General features: G+C 34.3%; 1 protein-coding gene across 1 annotated transcript in view; it reads right to left on the bottom strand.

Moving 5' to 3' along the window:
- The window catches only part of AK9 (adenylate kinase 9), a 56523-nt gene that overhangs the window by 32839 nt on the left and 5129 nt on the right, over window positions 1-18555 (bottom strand). The window contains 14 exon segments of the mRNA XM_066180306.1: window positions 385-509; window positions 3124-3279; window positions 4004-4134; window positions 6010-6133; window positions 6135-6189; window positions 6951-7130; window positions 7215-7355; window positions 9281-9384; window positions 10811-10885; window positions 13052-13177; window positions 13904-14092; window positions 15744-15856; window positions 17376-17472; window positions 17557-17609. Coding sequence (XP_066036403.1) covers window positions 385-509; window positions 3124-3279; window positions 4004-4134; window positions 6010-6133; window positions 6135-6189; window positions 6951-7130; window positions 7215-7355; window positions 9281-9384; window positions 10811-10885; window positions 13052-13177; window positions 13904-14092; window positions 15744-15856; window positions 17376-17472; window positions 17557-17609 — 1669 coding nt within the window.

Below are 18555 nucleotides of genomic sequence, written 5' to 3'. Positions count from 1 at the left end.
GACCTTTACAAATATTACCAAAGCAAGTTGCAGATATATTAAATGTAAAGATGTGGAAATATAATTTGAGTTGCAGAAAAAAAAATTATATATCTTTTATTATTTAAAATGTTATTGTCTCATTGCATTAAAAGGTTGGACTAAAGAAAGGCTAATGAAAAAGCATTTAGAAGGAGATTTTACTGCCACCATATGTACTGATATAAATGTAATATTCCTCAAAGACAACAGATACTGGATTATTTCTTACACATCATAACTAGTCTTAGTGTACTGCTTTAGTTAATTTGTGTGATAAATGCACTGATGCCGCACTTTAACACAAAGTGAGGGTAGAATTTCCTTGTACTCATTTTACAAACTCAGATATTTGGAATATTTTACCTTGCATCATCTTCTGTCTTTTCTGTTTCATCTGTTTTTTCTGCTTCATCTGTTTGTCTTTCCAAAATCTCAGAATCGTTTTTATTCCTACTTGCTAGGTATGCTCTGTGTAGTATACAGGCTCCTGCAGCACAATTACATGACAGTAATGACTTTAATGCATCTGTATAAAACTAAAGTCATTGGGTTAGGAATACCATTTAATAAATTATTGACAACCTTCTTTTAAAGTCAACAAAAAGCATTTATACCACTGAAATGTTATTATGCTGTTGATTTCTACAGTTTTAGAGCTTTTTTTTCAATTTACATCACCTAATAAACTGAATCTGGGATATTGGAAAGTTATGAAGGCTATAAAGGGAGACAGAACTGAAATGATTTGTTTTATACTTTCATATATCATGTGTTACACTGACATTTATTTTATTTGCAAATGTACAAAAAAAAAGCTATGAAGAAACAAATGAAAAACATTCAAATAAAAATATAAATAATGTGCATACCTCTACTACTACAGGTGGTTGGCAAAAATTAAGAATATGCTGTTCCTGCTAGGAACTCTACTGATTTATTTACTTTGACAAATACATTTATATACAGCTGTGTGGCTTAAACCCACTTTCATCAGTGGACTTGGGAGAGTTTAGACTAGGTCAGGGAACAGCTTACGAAGTAATGACTAAAATGCTGTGAAAATGTAAATTTCACAACTGCATGATTGTTTAAATGAGAGAAACGAGTGGGAATCAAGTAAAGAGTCAACACAATTGTGCAAATAAAAAGAATAAATTTAAACAAAATAGCTAAATTTGAGGAAATGTATCCATAAACAAAAAGCTACATTTTTTAGCCAAATTGTTATACTACCAAGAGTAAAAAATAGGTTGTTCAGATTAGAGCAAGTAATTCAGAGCTAGGTTTTGAGAACTAGTGGAAATGGCAGAAAGGTGTACATTGCAGGAAGGAAGCACATAATAGGAAGGCTCTAGAGAGGCCTTAAAAGCCTTGCTACAAATTCCCAAATTCTTCCCTTCACAAAATTAAAAAAAAAAAGACCAGTCTCAATGCAATTGTCATGAAGAACTATGTGTTTCCAAAATGTCTGATCTAGATTAAAACCTTTCAGGGATGATGAGACAGCCTTTTCTTCTATCCAATTAATTCACTAATTTATTAAATTCTGAGAAGTGAAGAGAAATTTAATATAATTCTGAAAGCATCTCTCTCACCTCAGTGCTCTCTCTGCAGTACAGGCCAGAGATAGATTCCTAATATTTATTGTTTACCACACAGTATTGACATTTCATTACCATATGCCAACTACAGGAAGATACTTTTTGTGGTTGTATGAAAGGACAATGCACTGTGTCCCAGAAACTAGGTTCAATATTTCATTGAACATTTCAATAAGCTTGGAATGGCTGGGAAGCAAAGATGAGGCATGAAAATGCAAGGTGCCCCTAGGTTCTTTCCAAAAGTGTCTGAGATGAAGTTTTGAATGACAGCTTTGGCAAATAAGATTTTCTGACAAACACTGGGTCTAGAACTTTCTCATAGAAATGTTCAGTCAGTATTTAGTCTGTGTATGAGTTCTGGCCACTCTGAAACACTTTCAGTCACAAAATTTCACAAAGCTGTGTGACTAAGTATTTTAGGTACTATTCCTGAGTTGTGAGGATGATTTGCTGATCAGTTGACATACTTCTGAAAAGTTTGTCAGACAACTGCTGTTATCTTACTTCTGAAAGTTATCATATTTGTGAAAAGTTTTTTAAAAAAGAAATCTCTTCTGCGTAAACTGTGTAACCCTATTTTCTCAGGTTGATTTTTATATTCAAGGACGAGGGTTTGAAAAGATCTCTGGACTGACTCCAATGTTGGGCATCTACTGAGGTTTCTTGAACTGTGTGTGAATAGACCCATCATGCCTTTCTTCAATGGAAGTTTCTGCCACAGAAAGACCGTTAAAAATGGACTGCGTTGAACATTGCCAAAGGTCAATTAAACAAACTTGTGGTGTGGTATGAATCAAGCAGAAATAATCCATGAAGACATGATTTGACAGGCAATCTTTTAACAGTATATGAATGTGTTCAGTTATTGATGCCTGTTTCCAACCTTCCTTTTGGTTTGAGAGAATAAAGTAAAAATCCCTTACTCTGAATTCATGGATGCTAAGCTATTGTATCCATCTGGGTAGGAAGTTACTGGGTTGGTTTTTTTTTTTTTTTTTTGATCCCAGAATGGAGAACAGGATATACCTGCATACAAATATTTCCCCTTTTCCCTTTTCTCTTAAGCTGAGAAATTTCATACCACTAACCTGATTTTGCAAATGGAAAAACCAAGGCAGAGGAATTTGACCAATAGCCACATCACAAGGTGGTGGCCAGCTGGCCAGCCAAAGAATACAAAAATCTGATGCTACCAGTGTCTATTGGTATTTCCTCCTGTTGTAAATAGGAGAAAATTGAAAATGGATTAAAAATTGGAGGAATCTTCTTTACTGTTAAAGCAAAATATTCCTGTTTTAAAGTCTGTGTAATTCCCTTACTCCAAATTGTAAGAAATCATGGTACTTTTATTGATTCACTGGATTATTCCTTCACTAAACCCCTGAAGCTTTATAAATGGGACATAACTACTAGTTTTTCTCATGGGTGTGTCTTATATATAGATATGAAGACAGAAAAAATAAAGAAAATATAAAGTTGCATCAAAGTGCATTTACTATCCATCTTTGTGTGTATTCTTCAGACAGACAACAGTGTCAGGTAGAAGTCCTTTCTCTGATAAAGCTAACCAGTGGTCTTCTGACAGAGGGTAGTTATCCACTACCCACCCTCTTCTTTCTGAAGCACCAGGAAACCTGTCTTTGTTTGTCTTCAAAAGCTGTTCGAAAATGTCACATTCCGCAATATAAAAAGACCTCAGACAGCTGTACAAAAAAAGACTGCACAATATAAATTTACTTTCTAAATGCTATGATTTTCCCTTACTGTCATTTCAGGTCAATAAAAAGTAAGACATTTATAACTTTATATGTCAAATTAAATTAAAAACATTTTAAACAAGAAGAGACTAATGTAATAGTGATTTTTTAAGCTTGCCTACAAAGAATTTACACCTCAGTTTCAATAGTTACATACCATTGAACAAATTGAAAACATTTCAATATTCTTGGATAATCATAAACAATTCTATTCAAACTCTTACATCTGGTGTTCACCTCTTTTATAGTGGCTAAAAATACAAGAATAGAGCAAGCATACAAGGACGTCTCAGATAATTCTCTCATCTGTTAACAGTTTAGCTCAGGTAATTTGCAAGACAGAAATAATTTCTGTGTAAGTGTGTGAATATATATACACACATCCACTTACACATTTTTATTAAAGGATTATAAAATAGTCCCAAACAGATTTGTCTTTCATGATCTTCCTCAGTGTCTCCTTAATCCTATGTAAGGTTTTGGGATATGTCATATAAATGAAACTGATCTCTCAAATGGAAAAATTAGGAACATGTATGGATAATGTATAAACTGTTACAAGTTGCTAAAAAGTAGGTAAAAAGTACTTTGTACTACAATACTACATTGTACTTGTATTCTCACCTCTGCAATAGCTCCCTCCAGTACTTCAGCACATACTTGAGGTGACACAGCTTCAGGGATTGATGCACTTCTTATGGCTTCTTCTACCATGGCTTGAACTTCTGGATGGTCAGCAGTTATCTCTAGTATTCCTAACAACATAGATTTTTTTTTTAAATGCACTTCACAGAGAAATTAGAAATTAGGAAGCAAATAAAGCATTAAATCATAACTCCAGTGCAGCAGTCATTTTAAGCAGTACACAATTTCTCTGAGAAAGAAACAAACACCAGTTGTGAATGCAGATGTAGTGTTTGTCTCATAAACTAAGATCTTGGTTTGCTCTCTCAGGATAAAAAAACTCAACCTTTTTAACTCTACAGTATTTTCTACCTCTAAGTTAAATATTGTTTCAATATGAACAGAATGACATTTCTGTACTAGTACAATCAGGCACTTACAGCAAGCTCGAATTTCCTTTGATTTGATTTCCCTTTGATTCCTAAATCAAAAGGTTGACCAGACTAATTTTTCAACCAATACAAATTTTAGATCAAGGCAGTGTATTTTAAACAATAAAGTAGCCTGCATTCCCTCTGATACGCAAAACATTAATATTGGATCCACATTTTCATATTAATTGCTGGCACAACAACAGTAATTATTTAAAAGTTAACAGTTAACAATCTGACAAAATTTGGTGAAGAACTGTTTTAGCCAACTGCAGTATCTACTATGAATATAATTTGGAAAAAATGCCATATTTACTTTCTGTATTTATGTAAGGATTTTTCAATTATTGTATTGAAACCTTTTACATGCACAAATTTACACATTTATCAGGTTATTTTTGCCAAGTTACAAGGTGCCAAGAAAAGGGGCAGCATCTTAATAATTCCCATTCTGCAAAAAAACTCATTGCAGCCCAAACCCAAACATCTTATCTACTGAAAAGTTCTGAAACAATCTTATGCTACAAAAAGAAATGTAGGGAAAAGACATCCTCTGTTTGTACTTCAGTTTTGCAATGAAATTGCTTGAGCTCTCCAAAGTTTTCAATTAGGACTAATTTCTCATTAATTCTAATAGGATTTCACATCCCTGATCTCAAAAGTATTTAAATAGCCAGGAATCTGGAGCGTAACACTCTTTAACTCTTTCAATTGTGGTGTCATAGCTCCTCATTATTCTTACTGCAATGCCAATGATTTGTTGGCACTGTCAGCACCAGTTTTGCAGCACTGCAGGAATATGCTGATCTCTTGTTAGATGTATCTACCCATGAGAAAGTCAAACACAATTCTTTGCTTAGGTGAATAAGGCAAAATGGCCCGATTGTCCATTGGAACTGTAACGAGAGCTAACTGTAAAAAGGCAATTCTAATTCAATGGAGGATTTTAATTTCAAAAGAAATTATTTTGAAAATGCTCCACTGAACTTCCTTGAAAAAAAAATACAAACTTTGTTTAAAAGATACTAGAATAACATATTCTTTTGACCTTTTCAATATATTTATTGAATTTGTCAAGCTGGAGAAAACTAGGCAGCTTAAGAAGTCTAAATGTGAACAGAGCTGGAGGGACTTAGGGATGTGCCATCTGTGGCAGCATACTTGAAAAAAGCCTGCTGCAAAGTGAAAAATCTGTGGATTGTGGATTCACATCAGTCCAGCTGACAAGATGCTTTCTTGAAGAGTATTTCATTTTTGCAGAGATTTAACTTGTCAGAAAGTCATTAAAATGGAATGTTTTCCACCAGTGTCAGTGAGAACCAATTTCTTCTTTCAGCTCAGAGTCTTTTTTACATGGCCCTCATATTCAAAGGATTTTTATATATATATATGTAAAAAATACTGAATTTTACAAAGCTATTCCCTTCATTGCCATGTTCTTTTAGTTCATATTTAGTGCACAGCAATCATGACAGCTTCTGTAACTTTTTCTATGCCACAGTGACAGCAGCTCCTTCAGTTAAATAACATAAAGCAAATAAGACAGCTTCTAAGACCACAGAACAGCATATTCACCTGATTCTTCTGGTTGCTCTTCTGATTCCAATTTTTTGGATTCTTCTGGTTGTTCTTCTGATTCCAATCTATTTTTCATTGCTTCTATAGCCTTTTCTACTGCATCCTTTTGCACTGCCTCAATGATTTTTTTCTCTTGCTTCTTCGTATTGTTGAATGATTTTGTCCATATCAATAACCCAGTGAAATTATTAAAAAAAGTACAAATATCACAGAAGACAAATATAGCATCTGATTCAAATTCTATAAAATGAAACTATTTTGGAAAAGCTCTGCAGATTTCAGAAAAATTTACATATAATTCAATTGCAGGGTTGGGGGTTTTTTAAAAAAATTATTTTTAATTTGAATTTATATTTAGTTATCTATTATGTATATCTATTATATATTAATGATTTAATTATTCGATTATGTATTTAATTATCTAATATCTAATACAAGTTATTAATAATATTCTAATGCTAAGACAATTACAATGTAAGAGGATATACAAAAGTACTTCTGATCCATAGTTACTTTTATAAAAATACATTTCACTAGAATTCTACGTTTCCTCAGTAATCCCTATAAATGCAATGTGAATGTTAATAACATGGCAAGAATGTACTTAACTGATTCCCAAGCCCCAGCTGATACTCTGCTACCTAAGATTGTCACCCTGATTCTTTAGCCTTCTGATGACTGTTTACATATTTCTAGTGGAGTCTCTCACAAACATAACATAAACAAGTAGATTGTTTTCATACCAGTCTGTGATGGACTGGTGAACTGATCACTAGGGTCAGAAAGGTGTTCCTCTCATCTACCAATCCTTGACCAAACTCCAAATTCTATTTAAATCCCAAATGAAAATAAATCTCTTTCTCTGCTCACCTCTGAACCTGAGTGAGTGTGGTTGTTTCGTGTCCCTACTGGCGACAGAAGATATTTATGAACTTACTTTTCCTTTATAATCGTGTGCAATTACATCACAAATAGTTGTTCTTCCAGAGAATGGAGGACCAAATACGAGTACTTTACAAGGAGAAACTGGCACTGGAGGTAAGAGGTAAGGCCGTGGATTCAACATAAATTTTTTCAATGCCTCTTCGGATGACAGTACATACATTTTGCCTAGAAAACTTAAAACAGAAGAGAAGCAAAGAGATATAGACACTTATCTCATAAAATAGATATGAAAATTAAGAGTGTCAAATTCCACTAACCTGACAGTAAACTCTGGGTTTCCCATTACAATGTCCCCTTCCTTTAGAGCCACAGGACACACCTGTCCCCACCTGCTCCTACGCCATCGGTATCTGGGTGCTATCTGCTTGTAAGATGACAGAGCCCGGAAAAGTGTCGACCTGTTTGAAAAAAAAAAAAAAAAAAAAAAAAAAAAAAGAAAAAAAAGTACCCAGTTATTAAATAGACATAAATGCAAGTGTAACTTTTGTCTGAAGCTACACATGCCTTTTTATTAGACTTTTTTGAGACCTTTTGATGGAAAATAAACTTAAAAAGAAAACCACATCATGCTTTTTAGAACATTTTAAAAAATTATTTATATCAGAATTGTAGGACAGTTTTAAAGGGAAATTATGTCATTTTTCAGGTCTATTTAAAAGAAATAGTACTTAAAATAGTTAATGTAGGCTTTACTTACTATTTTTAGAAGTTTAAAATTATAAAGAGCCATTTATTGAAGACAACAGAAAATAGCTAAGATTTCTTCTAAAGGGTATGAAAAAAGGACCATGTTCTGTATCAGGGAATAGCAATATTAAAATATCTATTTTAGGCATGCAGAAATATCATATGATAGGAATAAGTTTAATAGCCTTTTTACAGAATGTGAATAGTGAGTGAATTCTGAAGCCATGGTGACTCTAAATTCAAAATAGTAGAGACAAGTGCTGGCTGTGAAGAACTGCAGAAGAACTTTCAGAACCAACAAAGGCAGGCATTAAAATAGCAGTTTTACAGAGAAAGCTATGAATTTTCACTGACTTTCAGTACTCAGAAATAGATCCCTCTGTGAAAACATCTTTTCAATGCCCAAGAGCAGTCAGAAAACCAACTAGAATGTTAGGAACGTTGAGCACGGAGAGAATAGATGATAACGGTTTATGTTTAAATTGTTTAAATATTGTCCTTTACTGCAATGGGCCTCCTGCTGCCCTAATCTCAGAGAGGACACAAAAAAATTGAGTACGTTTCAGAAAAAGGTAATGTAACTGATCAATCCCACACAAAAATTGTTGTGTAAGAAGGAATAAAATTGTACAGATTGGAACTCTTCAGTATAGTTATGTAAGAGCAGGACAGAAGTCTGAAATCGTCAGTTATTAGAGGGCAGATGTAGAGAAGCAAATTATTTACTGACTTCTGCGTACTGGAGGACACTGAGCTATAAGGCTGCAGGTTCAACACAAAGGGAAGCAATTCTCTACAAAATGTTCAGTTAAGATGCAGAACCCTTTACCCTGAATACTGTGGTTATGAAAAGCTTACACACAAACTAAAACAAACACACAAACTAACTAAATAATAAATACAGATGACCTCTGACACAGGAAGTCTTTCACTTGTGAATTTGTTAAGAACTGAGAAAACAGAAAAGTGAAGAGAGGGATATTTCTATGAAAATGTGGGGTCTCCCCATTACACTTCCATTCATATGTTCAAAGTTTTGTTTCAGAAATAGGAAAGATGATTGCAACTAAATATAGGTGATGACATTCGTGCAAAACTTCTGGGTTTCAGTTTTATTTGGAAAGGACACAAATTATAATTGCCATGAGTCAGCAAAATTCAACACTAACTTGTCATATGTCTAATTAATTACAGGAAAATAGAACGAATGTGATCTCAGGCAGAATATTGCTATATTTGGATTAGCGTATTAGTTGTTTCTTATTCAGGAAAAGAGTAGACTGAACTAAGAGTCAGTTGCTGAGATTATCCTTTGGTAAAAGCTCATTTCCTTGGAAGGAATTGATTTTTCCTCTATTGCTAAAACAAACATTTTATTCAAAGTTTTATTATAATCATTATCCATTTTTTTGGAAATGATAGATTCTTGTATTTTCCTACTTTTTAAGTGGATTTCAGTCCCAGAATTACCTTAAATTCTCATTTCTGAAAGGTCAGTGCTTACAAAATGCCCGTACTGCATGGTAAAACAAACTGGTTGTTGTGAAACAAAGATGCTATAATATAAGCTTACAGCAGAAAAGAAAAATAATTCTAGTTATCACAGTCAATCACACTTTGAAAAAGCACCCTTACATTTTTCTTTCCCTCCAGCGTTTCTTCTTCTTCTTCTTCACTTTGAAGTCTGATTATAGGAGGTGCATTTTGAATGTCCATAGACTGAAGTCGGCCTGCCACTGCCTGAAGAGAAAATAAGTCTCAATTTAATACCAATCAAAACTGCTTTTGTCTTCTGAAGACCCCCTAAAATCTCTTTAAAACTGTAACTTATTATTTATATAATGGCTACATAAACACCAAGGCCCGGTTTCTAACTCAGACTAATGCTAGTTATTGACTTTTAAGAAGCTGTTTGGTAGATACAGGCAGTGCAAAAGGCCAAATCACAGCGCTTGTATCTTCTCATTATGCTGTGAATCCCAAACCTACTAAAGGACAAGATTGTGGAGGCTCCCCCAAGGCAGTGCAAGTACTCAGATGAGCTCCAATTGGAAAAAGAGGCAAATCTCTTTGGGAAATCAGATTATGCACATTCAGAAGCAATACAACTTTGGGTAGTTTATTTTGAAAGGTATTTAAACCAAATGTCTACCAATGAGAATCAGATTATATTAAGTTTATTTGAAGTATTTTCTGAATATAATATTGATTGAATGCAAGTATTCTTGAAATGAAAAGGAAATTCTGTCATGTTTGGGCTAGTTTTTTATAGGCCTTTGCCTTACTAGTAGGTAAAATGGTTGTAATCATAACATGATTGCAGATACTATAAATTTGGTACTGTAACGTTCACAAACAGATCATAAATGAGGAAATTGCATGGTCTAATGCTGCAAAATTTCTGCTTTTTTTTCCCCCCCATAGGACCATTCTTGGTAGAGTTAAACATAAACTGAAGTAATTAACTTACAGAATTATAATAATACAATTTCTTTCAGACAGAGGAGAAAATGCAGAAGTTCACTTCCTACCTTGTCAGAGACAATCTCCTACTTAATTTTAAACCCCGTACCCTAGCTTATGATTTGAAACAACTTTTAGTTGTGAGGCAAAGGATAAGATTACTTATCTTCAAAATTTACCATTGTAGGTTTTTTTAACAGGGAGAGCAAGTTGCTCTGTTACAAGCTAAAAATCTAGACACAAGCAGTCAGCAGAATTCACAAGAATCAAGGGTCTTCTATTACACTGCAAAACAATATCAAAAATAATTAAAATTATATTCCATTATACAAAATATATTTTAGACACAAGCATCAAATAAACCAGTTTTGTAAATGTATCATACTGAAAATGTTTTCATTTCTCATTATATTTTACATTAATACAGATCAGAAAAAGCATTGAAACCAGATGGACATAATACAAAAGTTTACAGCCTGCCTGAAGATATTTTCATGTAACATATATGTAAGCCTGGGTACAGAGCAGTGGATCTTACAACTAATAGAGGAAGGAAAGCAAATACTTCAAAAGTCACTTTTTCTAATAGTAAATGAATGTGTTTTAAACACAACTTAAAATTTTGCCAACAGGAAAACAATCCACACAATTGAGAAATTGTTTTCTAGTGGAGGTTAACTTAGCTGATGCATAGTTTACTTACCTCAAAGACTTGATCTGGTTGCTGATTTCCATCCACTTCAATAAGATACCGACAATCGTGGTCAGCCAACAATTCCTGTTTAAGAACATACCTGTCAATTGAGTATAGTTAACCAGATAATGACACTGAAGCCCATTCTCTTCCTATACATATCAAAGGCAGGACTCCTAGGGACTTCAGCAAAATCAAGATTCATTGTATTAATGGCTTATAAAATCTTATGGAGATTAACTTTTATTTGATGACAGATAAACACAAAGATAATTCCAAAACTGGAGTTACAATGGGTTCAGAAGATAGCTTGGATGTCTTAGCTCAGACGCAAGAGAGCCAAAAAATATCAAGATACAGTAACATTTTGTGTATGAATTCCACTTTTAATTGTCTAACTACCTTAATTCTTTGCTAGAAAATGAGGACAACCTCAATTAAACCAATTAATCCATTTCTTGGAAATGCCAATCAATGTTTTAATTTTGGTCCTGACTCCCAATTCCTCTAAAATTTGGACCATATATTTTATTTTTCTTATTTTAGATTTTCACACTAGCAAATAAGGTCTTAGACTAAAAAAACATCCCATGTAGGTTGTTAATGCCTCTCCCTGAGGACTGAGAACACTCACTCTGTTCCTGACAAATGCTGGTCTAGCCTCAAGCCTGAAAAGGCCTATTGAAGGTGACTTTACAACTCTGCAGGTAATCTGTTCCACTTCTTCACTACATTTATGGTCAGAGCTCATTTCCTGGCTCATTTCATCTAGTCTGTCTTCTATACTTTCTAATACTCTTCTAAAGAGAGAATAATAATTTGTGTTTCTCTTATATACCTTGGTCTTACAGTCTTATTAGTAAATCCATAGTATTTGAGTTTAGACAACAGGATCTCATTTATTGACTCAGTTTTGACTAACTAAATCCCCAGGTAGATTGCAGATAGTCTGAAGTACTGAGGTCTAGCCAATTATTTCACATGTTGCAGTTGTTCATTAGGTTTCCTTCTTCACTGTAGTACTTCACATTTATTTCAGGTCATTTTAATCCCAACAATTTATCAAGAAATCAAAGTGTGCTCTCCAAAGTTCGTTCTACTATCCCCCTACCAGCGCAAACTGCACATCTTACAAGCTTTTTGTTTCAACTTCAGTTTCATCATTTCAAACTCTGCCTGGGCCAATTGATAAAACCCTGTGTTCTTTTATTGTATTAGTCGACCACTAAGCATCTTCACCAATACATTCATTGCTAGTGAACCCTAAGTGAACCCTACTACCAAGTGGAATGTGTTGAAACTGTTGAAGTTTAGTATACATCCTAAAGCAATTTAATCTAAACAACCTTCCATTAGCTCACTTATAAGAAATCCACGTGAGATCGTGTAATGATTAAAGATACCACATTTTTTGTTTTCACCTTCACAGCAGTAACAAGTTCGTTACTCTAGCAAAGACCATTATACCACTTTTACATAATTTCATCTATAGGTTTAACTAATCCATAGGGAAATTAAAAGGCATAAACAGTAATTCTCAAGTCAGAATCAAACACAAGTATTTTGCAGTTCTTGTACTAGGAGATTTAAAAAAAAAAAGAAAAACAAAACAAAAACAAAACAAAAGAAAAAAACCACAAAAAATGAAACAAAAGAAAACAAGCCCTCCAAAACCCCAAACTTTTCCTTTGGACCTCAGGCTATTTTTTGGGGTTTTTTTGTGGGGGGAAGGAGAGGAAGAAACATACAGTAAATCCACTTTCCTGAACACAACAGGGAAAGAAAATGTCAAAGCTTCAAAAATTAAGTAAGTGGTAAAGTAAACTAAAGGGCTAATTACTGTGTATATAAATCTGCAGGCAATGAAGCAGGTGAGAAAGGAAGTGGAAAACGATGGATGCAGATTACTTACGGGATTGCATTCTGGAATGGACTCTGGTAATGGCAATGAAACAATAGAGTCTTCAAATATTTCACTTACTAGATTTAGAAAACATACGTAGTAGCAGGTATGGTTTCACTACTAAAAGTCAAAGTTGACTACTTTATCTTGACTGCAGAGCAGAAACAACACCTACAGATGACAACTTTGTATCACTGATTTCAGAATAAATTTCAGAATTTGGGGATATATTGTAGCATGACCACCTCAATACAACAAATCTCAAACTACAAAAAGAAATAAAAACAGTGCAAGATATTTTAAAAATCTTTTATTATGCATATTCATATTACTTTGCTTTTTCTTACTTCTAAAGGAGGATGAACTATATCCTTGTGTATTCTAATTCTTTTTTCTACATTTTCAAGAAAATCTTCAGGCCTCTGCACTAACTGATGAAAAGATTCTAATTTCTTACGTGGACCTTTTCCAGTCTGCAAAACAAAATTTCAAGACACAGAAATAATGTATTACAATAATTTTTGTCTTCAGTCATGTTTAAATAAAGTAGCTTTGGAGAGTATTGCAAGGAGAATTAGTCCAGTGACTGCTGACCATGATCCTTGTGTTTGTTAAGTGAAACCACTACAATCCTATCCTGATGAAGTGTAGTTTCTATGAATTGAAAGCAATGTGCCTAGAACTTGCATTGATAAGTCTCTGGCCCCCCTTATAACAATATGACCTGAATTCAAAACTAATACCTTCATGAAAAATAAAAAAAGAAAATTATTTGTAGTAGTGTAACACCAAAACCAGAAAATAAGTGAGTGTCCTGCAAATATTTATAAAAAAGTTGCTACAGTAAACAAAAATTAAGAACTCTTTTATTTGGCTAGATCAGGAAACAGGCAGTGTAGAACCACCCTTCTTCTCCTGATACACTTTTAACTTGTGGTAAGAAACAGATCAGTGACTTTTGAGTCAAAGACTGAATCCAGGTTAAGCTATACAATGATCAACATTTGTTGTCATTTAAACCTACTGTTCAAGTGTTACCCCACATCTCTTAAAGCAGGATAGAAATGGAATTTAGATTAAGTTTGAGCAAAAGAAATTCATTATATAGTATGGTGATATTTTAGAAGATCAGAATTTTTTCTGCTTTGTCTAAAGTACATTGTAATATTTTGCACTGGCTCCATATTAGCAACATTTACCTCTTCTTCTTCTTCCTCTTCCTCATTCTGCTCTTCTTCTTCTTCTTCCTCCTCTTCTTCATCCTGATCTTTCTCTTTCTTACGCTTTACAATAACATTTGGATCCCACTGGCTCCTCTGATATATCTCTCCTGAATCAGGGTTTTGCCTTTGTCCTGATATTCTTTGGCATAACTCATAATCTGGACACTAGCAAGGAAAACTGAAAAGAAAATCATGTTTATTGTACTGCTATAACGTCTTTTTCTTGGAGAGACAAAATTTCTCTAAATCGGTCGACTAATAACAGTATTTCATTATTGCCACAGTTATCTAGAATCTCCCTTCTTCTTTTGTTTTTGGTCTAATGAAAATAATTACAATTCTGACATACCTGTGAAAACAGCTTCAATCCAATGAAATCAAAGGCAAAGTTATTTCTTTGACTTCGGGGCAAGGATTTTTAATGTGCATTTAGTCTTGATCCTTTTCCCAGACGAGATGATGTTACTACACGAAGTCAAGAATTTCCTTTTTCTTTCTGGTGTGGTTAGTATCACTCTTCTATTTGTATTGTTGCACAAGAATCTATGCAACACATATTCTCAACAACGGGGATTTCTCACTATGTAGCATTAAAACAAAGATTGACTTTCTGAAAAAACCAAATCTGCCTGAAAAGCAGGACAAAAATATGTCTCTTCTATGTTTTAGGATCTTTCAAGACCACAGAGATAAGGTTTGAAATAGGCATTCAGCAACTTCCATTATGGATGCTCAAGCAAATTAAGTCTTAAAAGTATGGGCTTAAAACAAACACTGAGTTAGATCTGCAAAGTGATAGAGTAGGTCCATACCCTGAGGCTTTGCATCTGACAAAACACATAAAATGTGCCAACTGGAATCAAAACCCCAATGAGAATGGAGCACACCACCAGAGGCTGACTATTTAGAGCTGTCTCAGCAGCTCATTCTGCACATTCAAAGTAGAAGACAAAAATAATCTAGTTGCTTATAAATAAAACATTGCTAGAGGAAGGGCCTGAAAGTGTGTTCATGTCTACACATAGGGTTATTTTTTTGGATGGAGTCTGGCACAGTTCAGTGTGGGCCAGCCAGAATCCTCCCCAGTGAACAGCTGGGCACAATCTGGAGAATGGCACAGGCATCAGGCCTTTCCCTGTGGGCAGTTTGGGTACTGCCACCCCATTGTGACTAACAAGACAGCTTAGCAGTGTTTGGCCAAAGCAGCTGCCCCATGTCTGAAGAGCCCCTCTTGCCTTGTTTTGTTCACTATTGTGGATGTAGCAAGTCCTTTATTTTAAGTAACACTGAGAAAGTCCTCTAAATCCCACACTAACAATGATTTATGTTTCTCTGGTTATATCAGAGTCACTTTTGTAAAATATCTGGTATGTCAAATCACTGCTCATGATGAAACTGAGATTTGTAAACAAGATTAATTAATATTAAAGCAGTTTCACAATTAGTGACTTAAAATGAAACTATTTACTTTCCAACTTCCACATGTGAGAAGTTTCTTCCTGCATTACATAAGTGGCAGATGTACATGTGTTCAAAATCCCATAATGATCATGTAATTCGAAGTTTCCCTTTCTTGAAAACTCGTATCTTCTAATTGGTGGAGATCTTTGGGACATGTTCATTGTTTTACCTCAGCAATGCTTATAATGGAACAAACTAGTGAAATTCTATTCCAATATAAAAGAGAAGAATTTATCATTCTTCAATAAATTCTATACTCAAGTATACAGAGGAAAGTATTACATTTGGCATGCGCAGCATATGAGTCTACTAATAATAAGGAAAAATACTAGGAAGTTACTGAAGATGACATTACCTTAATGCTAATAAGGACATCTGGTTTTAATTTTAGATTCATTATTTTCTCTATTTGCTGTGGAACAGTCATGTATTCCTCCGAGAGAGAAGGAAATCCAGTGAGAACATAACCTGCCAAATACATTTAATTGAACAAATTTTAAGAGGGTTTGTCAATTATAGAGCTAGTTATACTCATGTCCTTTAAACAATTCGTGTAGTGGTACAATTATAAACCATGTACATCGCACAACACTGCTAAAAAAACTGTGCACCCATGTCTGCTTCAGATGAAATACAGACAAATAAGTGTGTTCCTTTCAGCCTTACTCTCAACATCTGTTAACTCAATTAAAAACATGCAGGCATTAAAGATAATACTCAGAACACCTGCTTTGTGTGCCTAGCTCAGACATTGCAGTGCCTGAAAAGTTACAAGCTTTCAGTGACCAGTTTTGCCACTAAAAGACTTTATAAAAGGAACTGCAAAAAGCATCCACTCTATGATTTAAAGCATTTCAACTAGGAGTCTAGGCCTTTTACATAACCTTTAAATGTTTTGGCTTCTAATGAAGGGAGTCTGAACCACTCTCCTGCCTCTCAAAAGGAGGCACTATGCATTAAGAATAGGAAAGTACTGTAACTACTGATGGCTGCATGCATGCCGTAAGAACTACTGAAAAGCAACAAAATCAATATTCATGAAGTCAGGATCAGGTGGCTAAACAAAAATCAGGTGGATGTTTTTAGCCAAACAATGAGAATATTCCCTTAGAGAAATAGTGCATGCTCAGAATTTTATATGATAACATTTAAATGCAACTCTGGGCAGCACAAAAATGTGGCAGCAGTCTTTGCAAGAGATGTTAGGAGTGAAGTCTTGTACTAGAGAAGGAATAAAACCTATTGCAAATGAAATCTTAAAAAGCAGGCTAGTTTTTAGAGCAGTAGAAACTAACATTGGCACTACACCTGTCTCTTTCCTATAATGGAGATTTCAAAATAGAAGTCAAAACAAGAAAAAGAAACTACATTTCTTTTTTACTTCCTTTCCTCTTAGCAGTATATTTGTTTTCTCATCAGGGGAGCAGGTTCAGACACTAGCAAGATCTGCAGCACTTGTCCTGACAGCCTTAATTAACAAAATCTTTCCTCAAATAGAAGAATTATATCCACTACCATTACTATTCTCATTCATCCTACTCTGTGTCACAAAATGCAACGGGGATAAACATTTCTGTAAGAGAAAAAAAAAGCAATAATACTTTGCATTTTCAGTAATCCGTTTTCCTTCTTTCTCATTATTTAAAATGTTTTTGCTGATGTTGTTCTTACAGAAGAATAAAATATCTGTATTTTAAATCCTAAGATTCTTCTGAACAGATAATATTGTCAAATAAGAGTCATATCAACACTTCAAATTTAGGGAAAATTATTTTCTCAACTTCAACACAAGATAGGACTGGTATGACACTTTCTGATCTCCCATAGTGGTAAATTAATCCCTGAACACATTTCCAGTTTATTGATATTCCACAACCTGAAGAGCACCAGAAAAAGCTAGAATTATATTTGAGCACCAGTGGATGTAAAATGGATGTAAAATTATAGGTAGCACATTCTAAGAAGTTTAGGCTATAAATATACTTACCAAAATGAGCAACTTCTGGTGATTCAATCTTTTGCAGAATCATTTCTGTCACCAGTTCCTCAGGAATGCTTTGACCTTGACAAAGCAATTCTTGACACTAGGGTGAACTGCAAAACATACTCTTTTATAGTAAGTGTTTGTTAAGAATGTGACAAAATGTGCTAGAAGATTAGACCTTTACCTTAAGTTCATATTCTGCTGCGTGTTGAATATTCATTTGAATTACTTCTGAAGCTAAGGAAGGATATCAAACATAAGAAAAATAATTAATACTAAATATTTTCTAAACAGATTTGTACATGCAGATACCTATGTACATACATATACAGGAGGATGTATGTGTGCTCCAAGCAACCAGACTATTTGGAATGAACAGCCATTATATTTAGGGTCACTGTTATATTTTGCCAATCTAGAAGCTGGGGCCTTATGGCAAGGTCTGGGTGTTTCTCCCTACAATTTAACCCTGCATATAATTCACAAAAATGCACAACAGCAGTTTTGTAGAATTATCTGAGCTACTGATTTAAATTCAATCAGCATTACTGTCTTGTAATCCAAAGATAATTGAGCTCAATCACTTTTTAAATTTAAAATCCAAGGTTTAGAAGACCTGTTTAGACACACAAAATCATCTGCTTTAAGAAAAGTGACATCCGTCAAATTCACAGACTGCCCTATGTCTCTGTGGATAGTGAGATTATGGTAGAATGACCCTGGATGTCTTTCACACTTCTGTATGAATTAAATAATCAGACATTTTACAAAAGTTTTCAAGAACGACTCTTAAGGCTACATTCATATTACTAATAAACCAGACCAGGGAAAGGCCCTGAAGCCAGGTAACTCATGCCTATACAGCCATAATCTTTCTTCCCAAAACACAGTGGCTGTTTTCCAACTGTTGCTTACTAGGAACGATGACTGTTGTACATCCCACCTTTCATACTATGGATAGGTGTTTGGGAGAACAATATTTGCTATAGGCCAAAACTGAGAAAGGGAATGTACTAATTAACAACACAGGCAACTGAAAATCAGCAATCCATGCACCAGTGTGCACCCTGGCCTTATTTTACTCATGAGTATTGACTTATTCACTGGATAAATGAATAGAAAGTATTACATCATTAACAAGATCGCAAACACCTTTCCCATCCAGTAATTTTCTGTCTTGGTT

This window comes from Chamaea fasciata, unplaced genomic scaffold, assembly GCF_029207755.1.
Source record: "Chamaea fasciata isolate MVZ Bird 193981 ecotype frontalis unplaced genomic scaffold, bChaFas1.0.hap1 SCAF_3, whole genome shotgun sequence".
NCBI lineage: Eukaryota > Metazoa > Chordata > Aves > Passeriformes > Sylviidae > Chamaea > Chamaea fasciata.
The sequence above is the reverse complement of the archived record's forward strand: the minus strand, read 5'-3'. Positions and strand labels throughout refer to the sequence as shown.